At 34.6% G+C, this 21,139-nt stretch overlaps 2 protein-coding genes across 2 annotated transcripts; both read left to right on the forward strand.

Moving 5' to 3' along the window:
• Positions 1-189: 189 nt before the first annotated feature.
• Positions 190-10,944, forward strand: LOC105124765 (histone-lysine N-methyltransferase ATX3-like). The gene is made up of 23 exons (XM_011024882.1): positions 190-1,523; positions 1,620-1,675; positions 1,754-1,952; positions 3,060-3,182; positions 3,269-3,337; positions 3,433-3,501; positions 3,606-3,697; positions 3,813-3,905; positions 4,217-4,352; positions 5,088-5,157; positions 5,267-5,366; positions 5,507-5,628; positions 6,006-6,151; positions 7,453-7,557; positions 7,774-7,838; positions 7,979-8,192; positions 8,371-8,457; positions 8,607-8,663; positions 8,746-8,835; positions 9,014-9,100; positions 9,746-9,820; positions 10,404-10,504; positions 10,631-10,944. The coding sequence occupies exons 1-23, from the start codon at positions 660-662 to the stop codon at positions 10,716-10,718; spliced, it is 3,108 nt and encodes a 1,035-aa protein (XP_011023184.1). The 5' UTR covers positions 190-659; the 3' UTR covers positions 10,719-10,944.
• Positions 10,945-15,555: 4,611 nt separating this feature from the next.
• LOC105124767 (putative RING-H2 finger protein ATL21A) lies at positions 15,556-17,849 on the forward strand. Its single transcript, XM_011024884.1, has 2 exons — positions 15,556-16,418; positions 17,191-17,849. Exons 1-2 carry the CDS (start codon positions 15,746-15,748, stop codon positions 17,637-17,639), a joined length of 1,122 nt encoding a protein of 373 aa, XP_011023186.1. The 5' UTR covers positions 15,556-15,745; the 3' UTR covers positions 17,640-17,849.
• Positions 17,850-21,139: the final 3,290 nt, after the last annotated feature.

Here is a 21,139-nt window from a genome sequence, read left to right on the forward strand (position 1 = left end):
CTCCTTTCTTTTCGCTCGGAACTCCAATATTTGAAGCCAAAAGACGTTATGACCTGGTCCCACCGTCACAAAGTCCATTTTTTTTTTAAATCAAATAAAACAACACGTATAATAACAATAATAAAGGTATAAGTTTAAATATAATAACCCCCTATAATAATCATAATAATAATAATAATTATATACAGTTCTCATTCCTTTCTCATCGGTAATCCGACTAGACACGCTGTCGCGTGTGCTCTACACAGCTTCAGTTTCTCTCCGCCACCTCCACCTCCACCGGCCCTTCATTTCATTTTTTTCGGAGCGAGAAATTCAACTGCTACTGTCTCACACACAAAATTTAAGTACTCAGAGTCGCAAATTTTGTTTCGAATCCTCTCTTTGCTTTGCTTCTTCTTCTTCTCCTTCTTTTTTTTATTGAACTTTTGCTCTTTCCAACAAAACAGGAGATAAAACGTTTGAATTTTTAGGTTCCTACGCCTTCATTATCTCAGTCAGGGTTATTCTAGGGTTTAGAGCTTCATTCAAGCCGGTAAAATAGAATTGAGAGATCATCCATTCAAAACTGAAGTGTAAATAGTTTAATTCGGATACATTCGATTCGAATTTTTTTGTGTCGGATTTGAAATTAGGGTTTCGAGTTGAATTATCGGACGATGATAATAAAAAAAATTACGAAAGGCGAAATGCGGCGAGGCAATACGAGAGAGGGGGCTTGTAACGAATTAGACGAGGAGGAGAATTTTGAATACGAATTGATTCCAAAGAAGCGAAAGTTGAATGGATACAATTCAAATTCAATGGGTTTATATAGTGAATTTGATGATTTCAGGAGGGGTTCATATACTTATCGCAGCGACGAATCTTACTGGGCTAACGAAGTTCAGTCTAATTCGAAGAAGAGATTGAAGAATCAGAGTTCGGCGAGCTCTCGAAAGTTGATATCGAGATCTTCTCGAGGGCGAGTGCAAACGCTTCCTTCGAGGTTTAATGATTCGGTTGTGGATATCTGGAAAGGTGAGGAATGTAGAATTGATGATACTGATACGGGAATAGAGGATGGTGAATTTCAAGATAGAAAGGATTTTTGTAGTGAGAAATATAGATATAACAGTAAATTCGATTTCGTAAGCTCTAATTCCTACCCCTTCTACGCCGCGGAAGGAAAAAGAGAAGCAGGCCAGTTAGGGTGTAACGATTTTCAGTATAGAAATTGTAATACTGCAGAGTTTTTGAGTTCGGGTAATCTATTGATAGAAGATGGGGAGTTTGTGCCAAAACATAGGTATACAGGCTTGGATAAAATGAGAAGAGAAAGGGCTCATAAAAAGGACGTTTATAAACCAGAGGATTTTGCTTTGGATGATATAGTTTGGGCCAAATGCGGGAAGAGATACCCATGGTGGCCAGCTATTGTGATTGATCCCATTTTGCAGGCTCCTGATGCTGTGCTCAGTTGTTGTGTTCCTGGTGCTATTTGCATTATGTTTTATGGTTACTCTAAAAATGGAACTCAAAGGGTATATGTCTCTTGCCTCTTCTCATGTTTCTCTCACAGGAGTTTTATTACTTAGTATGGGCGTGGATTGAAGTTACTGATTAATGGATATGTGCAGGACTATGCTTGGGTGAAACAGGGGATGGTATTCCCCTTTGCAGAATTCATGGAAAGGTGTGTGGATGATCATATTGAATTAATGTTATTATAAATTGTTAGGATACCGTTTTTTGAATTCATTTTTTTTTTCAGATTTCAGGTGCAGTCTCAAATGTTCAAGTGCAAGCTGAGTGACTTTCAGGTGGCACTAGAAGAGGCAATTTTAGCAGAAAGTGGTTTCCAAGGCATGGACAGCAGTTGTGCGGAAATAGCATATCCTGAAGCTTATCCCACTCGATTCCAAGAAGCCAGCTGTTCAATTCAGGATCAGGACTTCTACAATCAACAACAGGCAAGTTTAAGTAGTCTCTTTTTTCTGACCTTTCTTCCTGATTCTAGTTGATGAGACTTTATGCATCACTGGGAAATTATATAGTACAAGACAAATATAATTTTATACGAGCTCTCTGATACAGTAGTACATTTGTTAGGCTATTCTTAGTTTGTTCTAGCTTCTTGTTTTATTCTCTGTTTGTGATGGGATTTATAATTTCTGAATGCTAATGAACATTGGGAGATAAATCCATTGTTTAGGGAATTTTCTGTCATGTTTTATCCTCGCTTCAATAACCAAATAAGTCTGGGTATAATCCTCAACAGGAAGCACTCCAGAATGGACAAATATTTGGATAGAAATTATTGTTAAAAACGTGGCTAAAAGTCGAGACTGAAAAAATACTGGTGAAAATGGAAAGGACTGGGCCAATGTTTAATTGCCGAGAAAACTATCAAGCTGGAATTGTTTCAACAAATAACTGAACTCTGTCAAATTACAGTGCACAAGGACCAATTTCATCATTTAATTTTCTCTTCTAAATACTGATACCATAGACATAGGAAATGTCTTGATAGATAGTTTTGTGCTCCCTTTGTCTTCTACCTTTCATATGCTGTAAAATTTACAACCTCCAAAGTGTTGAGGAAATCTCTCCCCTCTTCTTAAAACAAAAATAATACAATATAATGAAAGTCTGAAGCTTCTCTCTCTCTCTCTCTCTTAAATTGGTGGCCTGTTTGTTGGCTGCAGGCTGATGTCAGTGTAAGAAAACACATTCAATTTTTCCTTTGAGCTGTCTATTAGCTATCTGCATTGAAGAAAATCATGCTGTTGGCATATCTTTACACTAAATAGCTGTTACTGGAATATATGGTAGTACTTTGTTCTATTAGCTATCTGCATTGAAGAAAATCATTCTGTTGGCATATCTTTACGCTAAAAAGCTGTTACTGGTATATATGGTGGTACTTTGTTCTCTAGATATTTTTTTTCTCCTGGAAATTCTCTTACAGCATTTGGGTTTTGACTTCGTTTTTGTAAGCTGACCTTTTGAGTTTAAGGTCCTCATAGTATCTTGGTTGTTCAGTTATCAGAATCTCATCTTGTGAATTAATTGTACAGGATGCATGTTATAATGACATGAAAATCTGTGATGGTTGCAATCTAATCTTGCCATGCAAAATTGTGAAGAAAGGGAAGAGATCAACATTTCAAACTGAACTTCTATGTAAACATTGTGCTAAGGTACATGAGAAATACATTCTCTTTGTTATCTTTTGTTTGCATAAGAATCCTTTTCAAAGTGATAATTTCAAGCATGTTTCTTACAGTTAAGAAAATCAAAGCAGTATTGTGGCATATGCAAGAAGACCTGGCATCATTCAGATGGAGGGAATTGGGTAAGATTATCAGTAGTAATTTGAATTAAGTTTGTACTGTTCTCTTGGTAAAACAATCAAATAAATTTTTGGGCATTAAAACTTTTATGTATTAGGTATGCTGTGATGGCTGTAATGTATGGGTGCACGCTGAGTGTGACAGCATTTCCAGCAAACTTTTCAAGGTGTGTCTACCATGTATAGTCTAAATCTAATACATTCTTTTATCTCTTATGTTAGCTTGTGTTCATTCAAAAGTGGAGGCTAACTGGTTTGCTATGGTTTGAAGGACATGGAAGATATTGATTATTATTGTCCTGACTGCAAAGTAAAGTTTAAATTTGTGCAATCAGATTTAGAGAGAAGGAAGCCTCCAGTAAAGTAGGTTGCGCACTTTATTTTTCCTAATTCATGTGATTTTTAAATTTGACATTACAGATTTATTATGGATTTTGTCCCTGGGAAATTTTAATTCTAATGATGTCATTTAAACCAGGTCAATAGAAAACAGTGGACAGGCTGTACCACTTGACAAGGTGACAGTTATCTGCAATGGGATGGAAGGAACATATATTCCAAAACTTCATTTGTAAGCCCTGTAAACTTAGCAAAAACTATGGGTTAGGATAAACAAGTTATCATGTACACCTTCTCTCTCTTTCATTTTTGGGTTGCTATATATGTTAAAGGACCGGTGAAAATTATTACTGTAACAATTAGTTTGAAGTGCAAATCCAGATATGATTAAATTAATCTGATTTAGTTGTGTCTATAGGGCAGTGCTAGTTTATTTTGATTAAAACAAATATTTGGTGGATTCTCTGTTTATATATATATATATATAATCTTGATCTAGTATAATGATGTCATTGATTTTTTTCCCTTTCCCTATGTTTCTAGAATTGAGTGCCACTGCAGTTCATGTGGGTCACGGAAACAAGCACCGAGTGAATGGGAAAAGCACACTGGGTGTAGATCTAAAAAATGGAAGCACAGCGTGAAAATCAAAGACACAATGTTACCACTGGCTCAATGGGTTTGTACTGGAACCTGTCATTTTTTTTAATTGGCTTCCTAAGGTTTGACCTATTTGATTTTGTTTCCATGTAAATAAGTTGCTGATTGTAACATCGTGGTACAGTAGATGGCATTCAAATATTGTAGATGGTAGGGTGCTTGATTCTGGTCACGTTTTCTCCAATGCTGTTGCTGATTCAATTTTTACCTTATCTAATGCAGTGCTATGTCTTGACAGCATTTAAAGAACTTGCTTAAAGAAAAAAGAGCCTATAAAGAACCAAGAACGAAAAAAGAAGAGGAATAATAAGGAATTGATTATATCCTTCATTATACAGCCCAAATTGTTGTCAATGTAGGAATTTTAATTTGTTTATTAAGAACAATGTCAAAGGCTAACCTTGAGAACCTATCAATGTTTTTTGTTGATTATGCTGTAATATTCTGAAAGGCCTTGCCTACTGTATAAATGCTCTTAAAACGGTTATCTTATAAATGATATACATTAATAATATTGTAATTTAGCACTATAGTTGGTATGAAATTCTTAACTCCCTTAGGAGTTGGGATCCATTTCAAGGCCCGGGTTTTTTGAGCTGACTAGGACAATCCAGCGTTCCATGGTTGTTCTGCGAATATGGTCTTGATTGTTGTAGAATTTTCTTTTCTTTTCCTTTTTCTCCTATGTTGTGGTGCATGAATCTTACACATGTCCTTGCTATTAAATTTTCTTTGAACAATATCTGTGTTGCAGATTGCTGAATATAATGCTTGTGTAGACCCTCTAAAGTTAGATGAGCAGAAGCTACTTGCTTTTGTGCAAGGTACGTAACATTCACTACCCTTTTTCTTTTGCTTTAGTGGGAAGAGCTGGTTGCTTTAAAAAATTGGGTTAATTGTGAACAACATGAATTTTTATTTCCATTTCAACAGAGAAGTATGAACCTATTTATGCAAAATGGACATCAGAAAGATGTGCTGTTTGTAGATGGGTTGAAGATTGGGATGATAACAAAATTATAATCTGCAACAGGTGAAGACCCTCAGTCATCATTTCTTTGTGTCTGTTTATTATAATTTTGGTCGGTCAATGAAATTTAAGTTTGAAACTGAATTATGCACTCAATTACAACTGCCTGAGACCTATTTTCCTTTTTTTAAATTTATTTTCAGGTGTCAAATAGCTGTCCACCAAGAATGCTATGGGGCAATTAACGTTCAGGATTTTGCTTCATGGGTGTGCAGAGCATGTGAAACACCTGATGTTGAGGAGTGCTGCCTTTGCCCTGTACAAGGCATGTTCTCAAGCATTGTGTCTTGATAGATCTTAGTAATTTTTCCATCGTTTGCCAAAGTCTTTGAATGACTGAATTGTCTGATTTGCTTAGATTCTTTCCTTTTCTTGAACAGGAAAGAAATATCACTGTGCTGCTGAAAAAAATTCACTGTCTGACTTCTGTACTGTGAAATTTGTTTGATTGATTCCAGTACATAATAGATGATGAATTTGATGAGCATTCATGTTCTGAATTAAGTTTTTTGCACTGCTGACCAAACTACTAAAGCCATCTGTCAAAATGATTTTTTTTGGTGACCTTTTCTGCTTTCATTTTGTAAAGGCTTGTAACCTAATGGTGGCTTGTTTTCTTATATTTGAAACCTGCTTCTTTAGGGGGTGCTCTGAAGCCAAGTGATATTGAAAAACTGTGGGTTCACGTCATATGTGCTTGGTTTCAACCTGAAGTTGGTTTCTTGAATCATGAGAAAATGGAACCTGCCACTGGAATACTTAGAATTCCATCAACATCATTTATAAAGGTACGTTATGATCTGAACAATCAGTTAGAAATACCCTAGTTTTTTGAATACAACTTTTTTCACATGTTGAAGAATGGGAACAGTACTACTTTCACACATCCGGAATTTAAAAGGATTATAATTTTGGTAAAGGGGAATATTTCCTTTGGAGGCTTTTGTTTCCTAAAACCATTTTTATGAAAATCCTTTTTCAGTTTGTTTAGCTTTAGGAAAGTTGGTTAATAAAAAGCAGTTCCAATCAAAGAAAAAACTCAAGCCTTTTTCAAGGGCAAGTTTTTTACTTCTCTCAACTTCAGAAATTTTGTTCCGGATCTTTAACAAAAAAAAGTAAGGTGAAATGACTAAATTACTCTTAATCAGAATTTGATAGATTGGGGTGCTTTTTTTGTATTTTTATATTGTTTTTTAGCAATGACCAAGTTGATTGGGGTTCAATTTGGTATCTTGATTAATATAAAATATAATTTAAAAATAAAAAGTGGTTGGCGTATGCATTGGATGTGCCAATGTGTTAGATGTGCCACCTAAATATGCATGTGAGACTGCATATAGTTTCTGAAGGTGACCTTCCTTGATGAAGTTAGAATCGTCTCAGTGGCTTCTTCCTAGGTAGCAATGTGGAGCATTGATTTCTGGTTTGGCATTTGCTATATTCTCTCTCTTTTCCACCTTTGTTTCTCTCCTCCTTGATTTCAATGCTTGACCTTCTAAATTTTCAAAGCAACTCTTTAGTTTGTTTGTTCTTCAAATTTGGTTATGTTATTTTGATTACTATTTATTTTATTTGAAATAATTTATAAAATAATTTTACTTTTCAATTTCATCCTTAAACTTTTTTGATTAGTGAGATTTTGTCTTTATTTTTTTGATTGCTATTTGTTTTATTTGACTTAATTTATAAAATTAGATTTTTTTCTATTTCAACCTCCAACCTTTTCATCTATTAGATTTGGTTTTTATTTTTTTTTAATAGACTTAAACAAAATTAAAACATTAATAAGTGATTTTTCAGTTCATTTTTCATGGTATAGCGTAATGCCGGAAAATGTTTACCAACTCATTTTTCATGACACTATTGAACATCAGAAAATAATTCACTTTTCGTGAATCCACTTTTCAAAAAGAAACTACTTTCCAACAAACAAATAAACGAGGCCTTAGTCATTAAGGACCAAGGTTTTTGTACAATATGGTGACTAAATTGTTTCTCAAGTTGTTTCTCTCCAAATTGATGCACACTTGCTATGTTGTTATATGAATGAGAGTTCTTTTGGTCTAAATTTATTTTATTTGCTTGCCAGAGGTGTGTTATCTGTAAGCAGACCTATGGTTCGTGCACCCAGTGTTGCAAGTGTGCCACCTATTTCCATGCAACATGTGCCTCACGAGCAGGTTATTTCATGGAGGTAGTTTTTTCTGAATTGTTTTTAATACTCATGAATAATATTTTTTTTTTTCCTGCTGTAGTGTCTGGATTTTATATTTTGCACTGTGCCATACCTTTATGGGTGCTTGCATGTGTCAATATTGTTCTTTATGTTCCTTATGTAGCTTTTCAATTGGAAATTATAAAAGAATAGAATACCAACTGTTTCTGTTAATGTTGCACTGTGAACTTTCAGTTGAACTGCACAGAGAAGAGTGGTATGCAAGTCACAGAAAAGTTAATATATTGTGCTGTTCACAGGTTAGAGCTTTTTCCGTCGATCATCTGTATCTTTAATATCATATTTTTTTTTTCTCCAAATTGGAAGAGGGAATCCTGTCCATCTTGTGTGAACCCATCTAATTTGGATATTGTGTCATCTTACCTTGGTTCTGTTGCAGGAAGCCAAACCCAGATTCTGTTGTAGTCGTGCGTACTCCTTCAGGGATTTTCTCTGGAAGAAGTTTTCTTCAGAATCGGAATGGGTGCTCGAGGGGTTCAAGGTTGGTTTCATCCAAGAAAGTGGAACTCCCAGATCCCTCAACCAGAGAGAGTAATGAATTTGAACCTGTCTCTGCTGCAAAGTGCCGTGCTTTCAAAAGAACAAACTATAAGGTGATTTATCTAGGAACCTTCACTGCTTTTATTTGGCTTTGCTTTCCACTTTTCTTTTGGATTTTTCATCACTCATGTTTGTGCAATCCATACACTTCTTGCAAACATCATTTGTTTTCCATCAAGACAAGTTTATTGGTCCCTTTTATCTAATTGATATTTTTTCCTGTTTTGGCAGGTGTCTGAAGGAGAGCCAATATTCCACCGATTGATGGGACCAAGACATGATTCTTTACATTCAATTATAAGCCTGAGCACCTGTAAAGTAATACACTTGTCTTTGTTGGAAGTTTTTATTTCTTTTTACGAGTTTGACAGTAAGACAAGTAAAAAATTTTGATTTTGGAATTTCATGATCTGCCCTTTCTGTCCTCTTGGTTGGTTAACTTGTCAGTATTTGCTGTCTGCTAGCAGGAAACTGGAGATTCTACAGTTTTCTCTTCATTCAAAGAACGCCTTTGCCATTTACAGGTTCCACCTTCCTTTGCATGAGATAATTGTTTTATACCTGATATAATTGCCATATTCAATTGACATGTATTTATGTCTTCAGAAAACCGAAAATCATCGGGTGTCTTTTGGTAAATCTGGTATACATGGATGGGGCCTCTTTGCACGCAGAAATATTCAAGAAGGAGAAATGGTACTTCATTTGAGTGTTTGGCCTGTCGGTTGTGGTTTGTTAAAGCATCCATTGTTTTGTTTGGCTGGACTTTCAGTCACAGCTTTTGTAATACCTCTCTTGTATTTAAGTTCCCTGGAAGTATTGCTTTCTCAAGACCAGGCGTGTCTTTTTTGTTTAATAACATTCCCTTTTCCAGGTCATTGAGTATCGTGGAGAGAAGGTGAGGCGGAGTGTTGCTGATCTGAGAGAGGCACGGTACTGTTTGGAAGGCAAGGATTGTTATGTGAGTTTCTTGACTTGCTGCTCGTATTTCGCGGCACAGTTTTTATTATGTGACTTAGAAATTGTACTTGCCCCACTTGCCATGAATTTCTTCTGGTATCCTGAAGAACTTTAATCTTAGACCCTGCCAAACTATTGGTAGGCAGATGACCCAGTGGTTGATGATGAGGATGTAGTCTGAATTGATATGTCCCATTCTCTTCCAGGTCTATCACAAGGGATTTGAAAACCAAGACTTGCTATCTGGTATTGAAGGATTTATGGGCAAATTTAACCTCTCTGTACTATTTTGAAATATCAGAACAAATTACGGATAAACAATATAAATAACATAGTTCTGATGTGATTAGCCCTGGCAGAAGATGCCTCAGTTTCCTTTTCCATTCCTTCTCCTTCTCTTTGTCCCATTATACAGCTGGACGTATTGTAATCTGGAATGAACCATCCCTTTATGACACATGCATGAGCATATTCGTCTTGTAAAGTGGTAGAATTTACCTCACTGAACGTGTTTTTAATTATAATGACTTGATTTCACTGTTATTTTTTAGGATATCTGGCATGTGTTTTAGGCAAGTGCATTCCTGCTTGTTTACTTATTTCTATTGTTGGTGTTTCTTATGGTTCAATCAAATATTTCTCACAGCTTTTCAAGATCAGCGAGGAAGTTGTAATTGATGCAACAAATAAGGGGAATATAGCACGGTTAATCAATCATTCGGTAAGTGCAGAACTTAAATTTCACCTGAAACTGGATCTAAAGATACCCACTTACTTTTTTTTTCCTTTAATATTTGTGACGGTTCCATGTTTCTGTTTGATCAGATGTTTGTAAGACCATGTTCACAGAACAGTACATAGTGAAACACTTTGATAGCAACCTGGTACGTTGGATCACAATCCAGCTTGTAGCCAAGGACCTGGGGACTTAGGATCATTTGTCCTTGAATTCCCATGCTGTCTGCAGTACCATATAACTCAAAAGGAAAATGGATCTTATTTGTGGGATTTATTGACCATCGTGACACTTGCCAAATTAAACTGGTCTTTCGTTTAATTTGTTCTTAAGACCTATTATGTGTTATATTTGATTGTACAACCTCAGCCTCACTCCGAGTTAGGAAGTTCAATTAGGTTTACCTGGTTCAGGTTGTGCAACTTATGGCGCATTCCCATGGTCAAACATTTTCTATTTTGTAACCTTATTTAATATACGATTAGTGGTAAAATAATTGAGTTACTTGTTTTCGTTCTTTGTACTGCAATTTACCTAGATATGAAGTGTTCAATTGCTCTTATTGCAGTGTATGCCCAATTGCTATGCGAGGATAATGAGTGTTGGTGATGTGGAGAATCGGATTGTTCTCATTGCCAAGACCGATGTTTCTGCCGGTGACGAGCTAACGTATGATTTAAATAATCTCTTACTCTCTCTCATTCTCTTTAAGTGAATAACCATGGTTTTGATTCAAGTCACTGGTCCTGATATTTAATTTGGCAAGGACATGTGTGTCATTTGTTGTGTGGACAGGTACGATTACTTGTTTGATCCAGATGAACGTGATGACAAAGTTCCTTGCCTCTGTAAAGCTCCCAATTGCAGGAAGTTCATGAATTAAAGCTCGAGATTGACTTTTGATGTATCTGTGTGAAAGCATCAGACTCATCTATTAATCTGCAATGAACCTGTAATTTAATTCATTTACTTACTCTGATAACGATCCCATTTTTTGTAGCTATAAAATGTAAATCCACTAGCTGTTTGGTTGGCACCTTGAATTTTTTTTTTTTAAAAAAAACAACAGCTGCTAATCCTTTTAATCCAAATTGCAACATTAACCCGCATCATCTGGTTTCAACTTTCAGTTCTGTCCTCTTATGGTCGCAGGGGTTGGATTTGAATCTGATTCTGATTCATACTAGTATAAGAATGGATGAGTATTGTGCTAGTTTTTGTCCATAAGAAATTTATTCGGTATATTTTCCATATGAAAGGAGCCAAATGATGGAACAAAATGAAAGTAAGCCTAAAGCCTAACGCCTATTAGCTGGAAATGGGGCATGTTTCAATGAGAATAGTGGCTGTAAATCAATTTTGTTTCTGTATTTTAAAAGTAATTTTTTAAAAATATTTTTTTATTTGTTTTAAATTAGTTTTTTTGGTTTTTATGCTTTAGATTATTTATATTGATGTGTTAATATTAAAAATAAATTTTAAAAAATAAAAAATATATTATATCAATATATATCCAAATATAATAATTATTATAGTAGTAAACTATAATACTAAGTCTGAAAGAAGTGTTTGGAAATGTGATAGTGGCCAGTAATTTTTTAGGAAACATTTTTAATTTTTAAAAATTATTTTTGATATTAGCATATTAAAATAATATTAATTTAAAATAATTTTTTTTAAAATTTTTTAACTTTTTTTTAAAATATTTTTAAAACATAAATAATCTATATAAAATCTAATAATTGCAGTATAGCCGTATAGGGCTGTAATGAGAACCCCATTAGCTCATGGCAACTACATCTGGTGTCTTCAAAAGTGATTTCCAAAGCATTGATATTTTTTTTGTTTGATGATATTAGATAATTTTGATACGAGTTTATCAAAATCATTGAAAGACTTTTGAAAAAAGTATTAATGTTTTGTTAAACAAAAAGTATTTTAAAAAAGCCAGATGAACAAACACACGGCATCTATAGAATTATTATGCAAGTTTACTGGAAATCGCTGATGAAGGCTTAAGGATTTTTGTCAATGGTTCTTAAGAGCATAACCAATATCATAAAGAGTCAGCCTGCATTCATGGATTATTTATATTACAACCATCCATAACTATTTAAAGACTAATTATAAAAAAATATAAATAAAGGGAAATAAAGGTCTAACACGTAAAAAAAATATATAAATAAAGGGAAATAAAGGTCTAACACGCAACTCAAGATCTGAATATTTCAAATTGAATTGAAGTAAGAAAATTACAGTTTTTATCATTTTCTCATGGATGCTGCTAAACAGATTGGAGTTGAGTTTGAGTTTGTGTTTAGGTTTCGAAGTTAAAGATGATCAGATTTAAGTTTCTGTGAGTAAGAAAATCAGGCAATTAATTATTTTGTTTTACACTTCAACTGAGAAGGGTATTATGAGGTGAGTCTATGGACAGAAATAACTAGGTTTTTGGATGGGAAGTCTCTGGCGAAGCTTGGGGCGACTTGCCGATGGTTTCACACCGTCATCATGCATGGCAGTGTATATATGGAAGTTTTCTTGCTCGCGTGATCTTCAAGTCCCAGCCCCATATCAAGTAGCACTCTTGTCCGAGAGGCTCAGCTTGCCACTGAAGATAATTAACAAAGATGATGTAGAGAAGGCCCTGGAATCCTGTGGAGCTTGTGTGCTAAGTAACATCAGAGAAGGAATCTGGATAGCTGGTAACTCTAATTTGGTTTTTTCACCTTAGAAATTTTAGTTCTGAACACATTTTTGTCAGCAAATCTAACAAATTCTGGATCACAAGCCGAAAAAATTGCCATTGTCTTCAGATATGCAGCTTAGTTCGATGCCCTGCTTCTGAACAAGATACATATGAGGGCGCGCTCAAAATACTCTACTGGCTAACTTTAGGAGCTCCATGCAGGTCAAAATACGAGCTAGATTATTTAGTTTAGCAAAAGAATGCCATGCTAAACAAAAAAAAAATATTTCAAGTAAAACCTAGAGTTTATGCATGCTGGAACTATAAGTATGTACTTCACTTTTTATACAAGAAAAGTAAGTGGATTTTATTTTTTATTTGTCTTTAAATTTACACATTAAACATGAGGTATTATGAAGTGAATCTATGGACAGAAATAAGTTTTTGGTTGGGAAGTCTCTGGCGAAGCTTGAGGCGACTTGCCGATGGTTTCACACCGTCATCATGCATGGCAGTGTATATATGGAAGTTTTCTTGCTCGCGTGATCTTCAAGTCCCAGCCCCATATCAAGTAGCACTCTTGTCCGAGAGGCTCAGCTTGCCACTGAAGATAATTAACAAAGATGATGTAGAGAAGGCCCTGGAATCCTGTGGAGCTTGTGTGCTAAGTAACATCAGAGAAGGAATCTGGATAGCTGGTAACTCTAATTTGGTTTTTTCACCTTAGAAATTTTAGTTCTGAACACATTTTTGTCAGCAAATCTAACAAATTCTGGATCACAAGCCGAAAAAATTGCCATTGTCTTCAGATATGCAGCTTAGTTCGATGCCCTGCTTCTGAACAAGATACATATGAGGGCGCGCTCAAAATACTCTACTGGCTAACTTTAGGAGCTCCATGCAGGTCAAAATACGAGCTAGATTATTTAGTTTAGCAAAAGAATGCCATGCTAAACAAAAAAAAAATATTTCAAGTGAAACCTGGAGTTTATGCATGCTGGAACTATATGTACTTCGCTTTTAATACAAGAAAAGTAAGAGGATTTTATTTTTAATTTGTCTTTAAATTTACACATTAAACATGTTTTCCAACAAATTCTCCAACACTCTAAACTATGAGTTTACTTTAAGAACCATTCCATAAATGTAACACGTTATTTGATATAGATGTTTATTTATTCTATTTAGAGTGTATTTGTTTTAGCATTTAAAAATTACTTTTGATATTCTTTGAAATTGTTTTTTGCTTTAAATCATTTTTTTTATAATTTATGATTTTGGATTGTATGTGTTGATGGAAGAAATAAATTTTAAAAAAATTAATTATTTTAACGCATTTCCAAGCCAAAGCAACCGATATTACAATCCTGTTTACCATCTTAAGCCACAGGCCTAATGTATAGAACCATTGGCAAAATGACTGGATTTTGGACTAAAAATTGCCATGCAGGTAACTGTCTGTTGCATTCTTTTACCTTATTGTAATGAAAGAGGTACTCAATACTCGAAGAAAAATTGCTTTTCTGTACAGGAACAATACAGACATTAGAAGCAAGGCATATAGAGCTGTTTCTGCGTGAGGGATTCCGGAATGGGGGCTGGAACTATGAGCTGATTGGATCCTATACAATCAACAAGTCTGTACGTGCAGCTTCTGGTGGCATTTTTTTTTTTCTCTAACACGTCAAGGACCGTGCAATGGCTCGTAAATTTCAACTTCGATAAAATGAACTTTTTCTTAGAACTTGCCCCGAAGGTCAAGAGTTTGCTGTCCATTTGGGTTCTGCTTTTAGTGAAATCACATTTTTACGTTTCAATGAGCCAAATTTTTCGAAGGGTTTAATCGGTGCTTGCGTGCTATCTTGATGTTTAAGATAAAGGATTGTCCATGCCACTTGTTATGACTTCTTATTTTGAGCAATATCAGCCTAAAGGCTTATTGTTCTTGGTATGATGTCTATGGAATTGACAGGCTTGTTTAATTTCAAGTCACGGGCAAGACAAACCAGTGACTTGCAGCCAAAGGCTATCAACACGTTCCATTCAGTTGCAATCCGCACCAATTTACAAGAAAATCAAGGCAAGGCATCCCTAGTTCCATATAATCAGAACTTCCATAATCCTGCCCTTCTGCATGTTGCTATCCATGACAATAATCGCAATCACTTCAATTATATCCCTGCCTCTGCCCTTTCTGATTTTACAGATTTTCAAGCAAACTGAACTGCTAACTTCTTGCTATTTCCTTCTGCCTACCAATCTCTTATTTCCTGGGGAAGCAGGGCTTCTTACGAAGTACTACACGATGAGAGCAGGATCAGAGAAGAAGTAGTTTCCACTAGAATCTCTCACCAGCTTGTGGAGTCCTGCCCCAACACGCAAATCTTCTAGGCCAAGTTTTGCGTTCTTCTCCCAAAGAAATTGCAATGCATTTTCAGTACTGTTACTTTCCACTAGAATCTCCCACCAGCTTGTGGAGTCCTGCCCCAACACACAAATCTTCTAGGCCACGTTTTGCGTTCTTCTCCCACAGAAATTGCAATGCATTTTCAGTACTGTTATTCAAATTCAAAGTCGACCAAAAGAAACCAAATTAGGGCAGGAAGTGGCTCGTTAGATTTTCATTTACACCTGGTTGCTGCTTCAGCGGGACAACCAACTAGATAAATATCTTGTTATACTGTGAAGTTCTGCCATGACCAAAAGTTAATAAAAGTTAAAAATATATACATATATTTGGGTGAAACGATCGGGGTTACTAGTTAGATTCAATTATAATTTATATTCATATATTTCAAGTGTATACATAAAAGTTTCACTATCATTTTCTGACCAGCCAGGTTAATTAAATAGCGAATGGGGTTGTAAGCCTAACCTGTTTTTCTGAGCATATCAGAGAGGCATATCTTAATGTTTTTCCAGAACAGTTTCAACTCTTAAGAAACAATGCGTGTGGTGCACGTAGCCACTTATACTCATGATTTTATATGGAACCTAGAGGCTCCTCCTCTGTTATTTAACTCTGAACATATATAGTTGACTTTCAGGCTAAAGCAATAGTATTTACTTAAAATTGCCGGCACGCAAGTGGCCACGAATGCCTGAGCTCCTTCTTATAATGGTTGACATTATAAATGTTTGTTCTTGTGTGGTTTTAAATGAGGAAAAATCCTAGTGTTATAAGAAGGCCTATTTGTTCCTGAACCAGTCCTTTCAACGCTATGTGCATCTTGGAATTTCTTATTCTCATCAAGCTCCTTCATTTCATCAACGCAGCAGCAGATTGCTCAATCACCGCGTGCAGCATCGATGGTGTCCCTGTTCGATTCCCTTTCCGAATAGAAGGTCAGCAACCTCGAAACTGCGGCTACCCTGGTTTCGATCTCAGCTGCAACAGTCAGAGTTCGACAGTTCTTAAACTTCCTCACTCCGGGGACTTTCTCGTACGTGACATCAATTATCTCACACAACAAATACAGCTTTACGACTCGGATAATTGCCTTGCTAAACGCCTCCTACAACTCAATCTCTCAGGCTCTCCTTTCCTTGGTTTTTTCCATCAGAACTACACCTTTCTAAGCTGCCCAACTCAGCTCGTGAAGTCTCGCTTCACCACCATCAATTGCCTCAGTAATTCAACAATATCAGTTTTAGCTACCTCTTCCATGAACCTTGTGAATGCAATGTCCTCATTATGTGATGTTATTAGTACGCTGAAAATTCCAGTTTCATGGCCAGTTAAGTACAATGAAGGGTTCACATCTGATCTCAGTGAGGATCTTCTATTGACATGGTTTTCTCCTGATTGTAGTAAGTGTGAAACACAAGGCAGCATGTGTGGTTTCAATGGAAATGCTAGTCAAGAAATTGGTTGCTTCTATGATTCTAAAAAAGGTAACATTTCTTGTCTTTATTTCTGTTTGTTAAGCAACAACTTCATAACCATCTTTACTTGCAACTTAGAAAAAGAAAAGGCGGAAATACCACTTAGAAACTGCTTGACTGGGTCAAAACTATGGTAGTTGAGGAACAAAAGACGTTGGAAAATTCTCAACTTGGTGTTGGTCAGTCGAGTCAGTACAGTAATGCATGACATCGGAATCGTGCATTAGAGGTGTAGAGGGATTGACTTAACTAGATAATTAAATATCAAGCTACCGTCATTAGCTAAGCTATAAAAAAAAAAAAATTAATTACGAAGAATGTCAAAGTGGGATATGACACTGGATAATCATTCCCAGTAATATCATGGATGGTTCACCCCCACCTTGGTATCGACCTATGTTCAGTCAAACAGGCCATGATGAAGCGTCGACCTTCCATTCAGTTGCCCCTTCTGCTTTTTTTTATTGGTAGAAGGTGCAAAAGGGGGACACTGGTTCAATAGACATGATTGTTCAGTGGATTCTAACCAATCAAAAGGGTAGAGTGGCGTCTGCCAGGAAAGTCGATTTACTGGAAAATACGAAATTTTGGGATCATCCCAAAAATTTCTTGTTTCTTGTATTTTAAAAGACTGTCATAAAAGCAAAGTAGGCTGAAGAAATGAAATGAAATCTTATGCAGCACTAACAAACAAAATGAGCCTAATCAACTTAAAAATAAACAATAGATGAAGTGAGAACATCAATAATATGGATCAAATATTGACAGCTTCTAATTTCAGGAAAGTCTGCCAGTAATCTGAGAGTTTTTGGGATCTTTATCCTGTTGATTGGAATACCAGTTGTTGTATGTGCAAGTGGGATCGCTATTTCTTTATACCTTATGCCCTGGCATCCTCGAGCCAATGAGGCAAATGCCACGCAGAGGAACTCCACCATAGCAGCAGTATCAACGCAACCTAACATCTTGGTGCTAGGTCTTGACGAGTCCACCATCGAATCATTTGACAAGCTGGTCCTTGGGGAAAGTAAGCGGTTGCCTGGTCCCAATGGTAGCACCTGTGCTATATGCTTATCAGAATATAACAGCAAAGAAACAGTAAGAATCATACCAGAATGCAAGCACTGCTTCCATGCAGACTGCGTCGATGAATGGCTACGGATGAACAGTACTTGTCCAGTTTGCCGGAAATCACCATCCCCTGCTCATGTTAGATCATCAAACATTTGACATTAAGAGATTTGATCTCTCTGTCTCTCTCCCCTTGCTAGATTGCGGCTGTTTTGTCCATACGACCCCGCACCACCAACACACAGGCACACACAATGTTTCGTTTTTCAACACTGTTCTTATATGTTCTGGAGGAGCAAAATGTTTGCTAGTTTATAAATGACTAGGTTAATTGCTTTAACAAAAGACAAGAAGATTCAAGGCAAAAAATGTCTCAGCATTATTTCATTTATTTTTTGCCAAGCTTGCTAGTTGTAGCCAAAGATGCAAGTAGATTTGGTTCTGATTAACAAAACCACGTTCTTGGTGCCCAATCGCTCCCATTATTTATTTTGCTTAGCTTTTTTTGAAATTTCACTAAAAGTATCCTACAAGAGCGAATAAACTATATGAAGCCAACGGCAAAATGTTGTCATTTCTTATCCACCGTCATTACATCCCAATTCATTGAAGATCAGTCCTACACTGATCGTTCTGCATAGGCTCTCCGTCTCTCCTTCCATTGGAGTTCTCAAAGAAAACCAACACCCATTGTTAACGAGATAACATGATTTGAGGTGCAAAAACACATAAAACCCTGCAACCCATTATATCTCTGACAATCCTTGAAATCTAACATGATCAGGAACGCATTACATTAGAACCTGCGAACACATAAATTAAAATAAGAAGAAAAAAAAAATCTTCCGGATCCGTCTTTGATCTAGCATCACCAAACCTGCAACCCGTGGTTGATCAATTCGAACTCTAATTTCAAAATTGAGAATCTAACTTGACTTGAGCACCACGCGCGCAGGTCAAACTCTGCAAGCAGTTTGGCACAAGACTCATTGACAGTGATTAAAGCTTCATTTAACATTTGATTGCTTGTGGCTTGTAAAGAACGAAGAGAGTTAAGGAATATGTTTATAGAGACGTGGGTGATCATGGATTTGACTGTTGACTAGTGAAATTATGAACGCCAGAGCTAGCTGCGTTTAACAACAACTGGTTAAGAAAAGTTATCACATAACAGCTCGTCTCTCTCAATTTGACATGACATAGGAAGGTTGGGTATAGAGGAAATGGGATGCCACAAGTCAACCAACCACTGTACATTGAACAAGGGCCCTAAGAAACGCAGCTAGAATTCGTCCCCTGGCGTACCAGGAACCAGCGGCATATGGTACCTACCTAAAAAGCTGAAACAGACGCGGCAGCGTATAAAATGTATAAAATTAGGTTTTCAAACCCTAAAATTGACGCGGCAGCGTATAAAATTAGGTTTTCAAACCCTAAAATTACATCCTAAAATTTAAAGAAATTTAAAGAAAATTTTCTAATATTTATTAAAAGTCTAAATAATCTTTATTTAAAAAAATTATACATTTTTATTTATATTAGTTTTACATATTTTTTTATAGAAAATAATTCCTAATTAAAACCTATCTAATTAAAAATAAAATTCATCTAACATTAGAATTTTTAAATAATAAAATATAATTATAATAAAATCCTAATCTAAATAGAAAAAATAATTCAAATATAACAAGATAAATAAATACAATCCTGAATAATAAATTCCAAACCTTATTTGAAAGCCTTCTTGATTTTCAATTATCATGAAATTTTAATACAATAAGAAATAAAACCTTTAAATTTTTTTGTCAAGATTTCAACTTGATTCGACAATCAGATTAAAAGTTATATTTGATTTATCAAACTGTATTTTAAGCCTTTTAAATTCTTCAAAATCTAAAATATTAAATATTAATAAAATAATACAATAAACATCATTATGCTAATAATATAAAAGAAATTTTTCTATCCTTGTCTTCTCTACTTCTAAAAAACTTACCCTCAAGTTATTTGTTAAAAATTATACTTCATTACTCCAAAGAAAAAGATCTTTGAATATAATATTGTAGCGACAATATTTAAGTAGCATGTTTTTGACATGTAAACTTCAAATTTTAATTTATGATGCATGTATGCTAAAGAGAAATTCATATTTAAATTTATACCTTTTTTTCTTATCAAGTCCACTTATATTTCCTTCAAACTTGGCCTCATCATCATTTATGATTTTGAATATCTAAAAATTACTATAAGATAATATTTTATAATATCTTTAAAAGAATTAATATGAATTAACATGTTCTCCTTGTACTTAATTGTAAGATCTTCATAATCATTAGAAGATAAAACATTGAGAAGTAGAATGATATTTGTATGAGTGTTGTTCTCACTATTGTAATGTTGAAATAGTCTACTTTGAAGTGGCAATATCTTTTTTATAATTTCTTCATTCTATTTTAAAAGGTTGAACAAAAGACATAATAAAAATAATAATTATATATTTATCCAATATAGAATCTCTTCATAAATTATAAACTTCAAAACTAATGATTATCTCAAATCTTACCAAGATAGAATTAAAGGCATACCAATACAAGTTCTAAAGTCTAGAATTGAAATTACCATTCTTCAACACCACAAGAAAGAAATTAGAAATATTTGAGAATTGATATTGGATTTTATTGGTAATAAAAAAAAATAATACTAGTGGATTGATTTTCTACTAAATTTAGGAATGTTAATATATGAAACATGTGTATGTGTGAATATGCAATATTATTATTGAATAAAATAAATAAATTGTTAATAAATCTAGTCTTGTACCAGTGAACATAAAAATATTTAAATTTCCAGGTTCCTCTCAGTTTCACCATGATTAATGTTCAGTTACACATGAATTCTCATTTGCATGCATTGTGCTATAAATATTTTGCATAATAATGATGTATGAAGATGATTATGTAATTAATCCGAGTTAATCTTTTGTAAACAATGCTTAAATGAATATGATGTGCATGAAAAATAGATGTTAAATTATTTATAATTAGGTCATTATTAGTTTAAAAACTATAGATGTTAAATTATCTATAATTAGGTCATTATTAGTTTAAAAACTTATTTATTAGTATTCAAGAAATGTACTTATGTGATGTTATTTGTTTTTCTATGCTATTAACTACTAGGCATGTCAAGTTTATTTGGTGTCATTATTAGTTTGTTTCATTATTTTATTAATGTGTTTTATGATATCAAATAATTAATATATGTTTACTTAAGTAAACTTGAAGTTATAGAACAATAAATGAAAGTTTAATATGAAGAAATTAATGGATTTATTATGGATTATGGTTGTTGAAAAGTCTAGGATAATTGGACCATTGAATATTATGCATTTGAATTGATGATGATATAAAATTGAATGATTATTGATAGTTGAAATGTTCTAAATATAAAGGAAAGTCTGCTAAAATTTTGATAGAAATATAATAATATTGTTGAATAATTTGTTTTTTGAGTTACTTATTCTCTTAAACATGAGATTTTGTTTAACAACTTGGAATTCAAATAGAGATGTTACAAACTTGGTTGATTAGTCAAGATCGAAGTAATCATTCCAAATCGAATTTAGGCTAACGACATGGCATCAACACCAAGTCAAGCTT

This window comes from Populus euphratica, unplaced genomic scaffold (assembly GCF_000495115.2).
Source record: "Populus euphratica unplaced genomic scaffold, PopEup_1.0 scaffold32.1, whole genome shotgun sequence".
NCBI classification, from domain to species: Eukaryota; Viridiplantae; Streptophyta; class Magnoliopsida; order Malpighiales; family Salicaceae; genus Populus; species Populus euphratica.

Coding starts and splice junctions, on each gene's coding strand:
- LOC105124765 (XM_011024882.1), top strand. CDS start 660: ATGATAATAAAAAAAATTACGAAAGGCGAAATGCGGCGAGGCAATACG. Junction 4,353..5,087: donor TGTTACCACTGGCTCAATGG/GTTTGTACTGGA, acceptor TCTGTGTTGCAG/ATTGCTGAATATAATGCTTG. Junction 10,505..10,630: donor TCTGCCGGTGACGAGCTAAC/GTATGATTTAAA, acceptor TTGTGTGGACAG/GTACGATTACTTGTTTGATC.
- LOC105124767 (XM_011024884.1), top strand. CDS start 15,746: ATGTGCATCTTGGAATTTCTTATTCTCATCAAGCTCCTTCATTTCATC. Junction 16,419..17,190: donor CTTCTATGATTCTAAAAAAG/GTAACATTTCTT, acceptor TTCTAATTTCAG/GAAAGTCTGCCAGTAATCTG.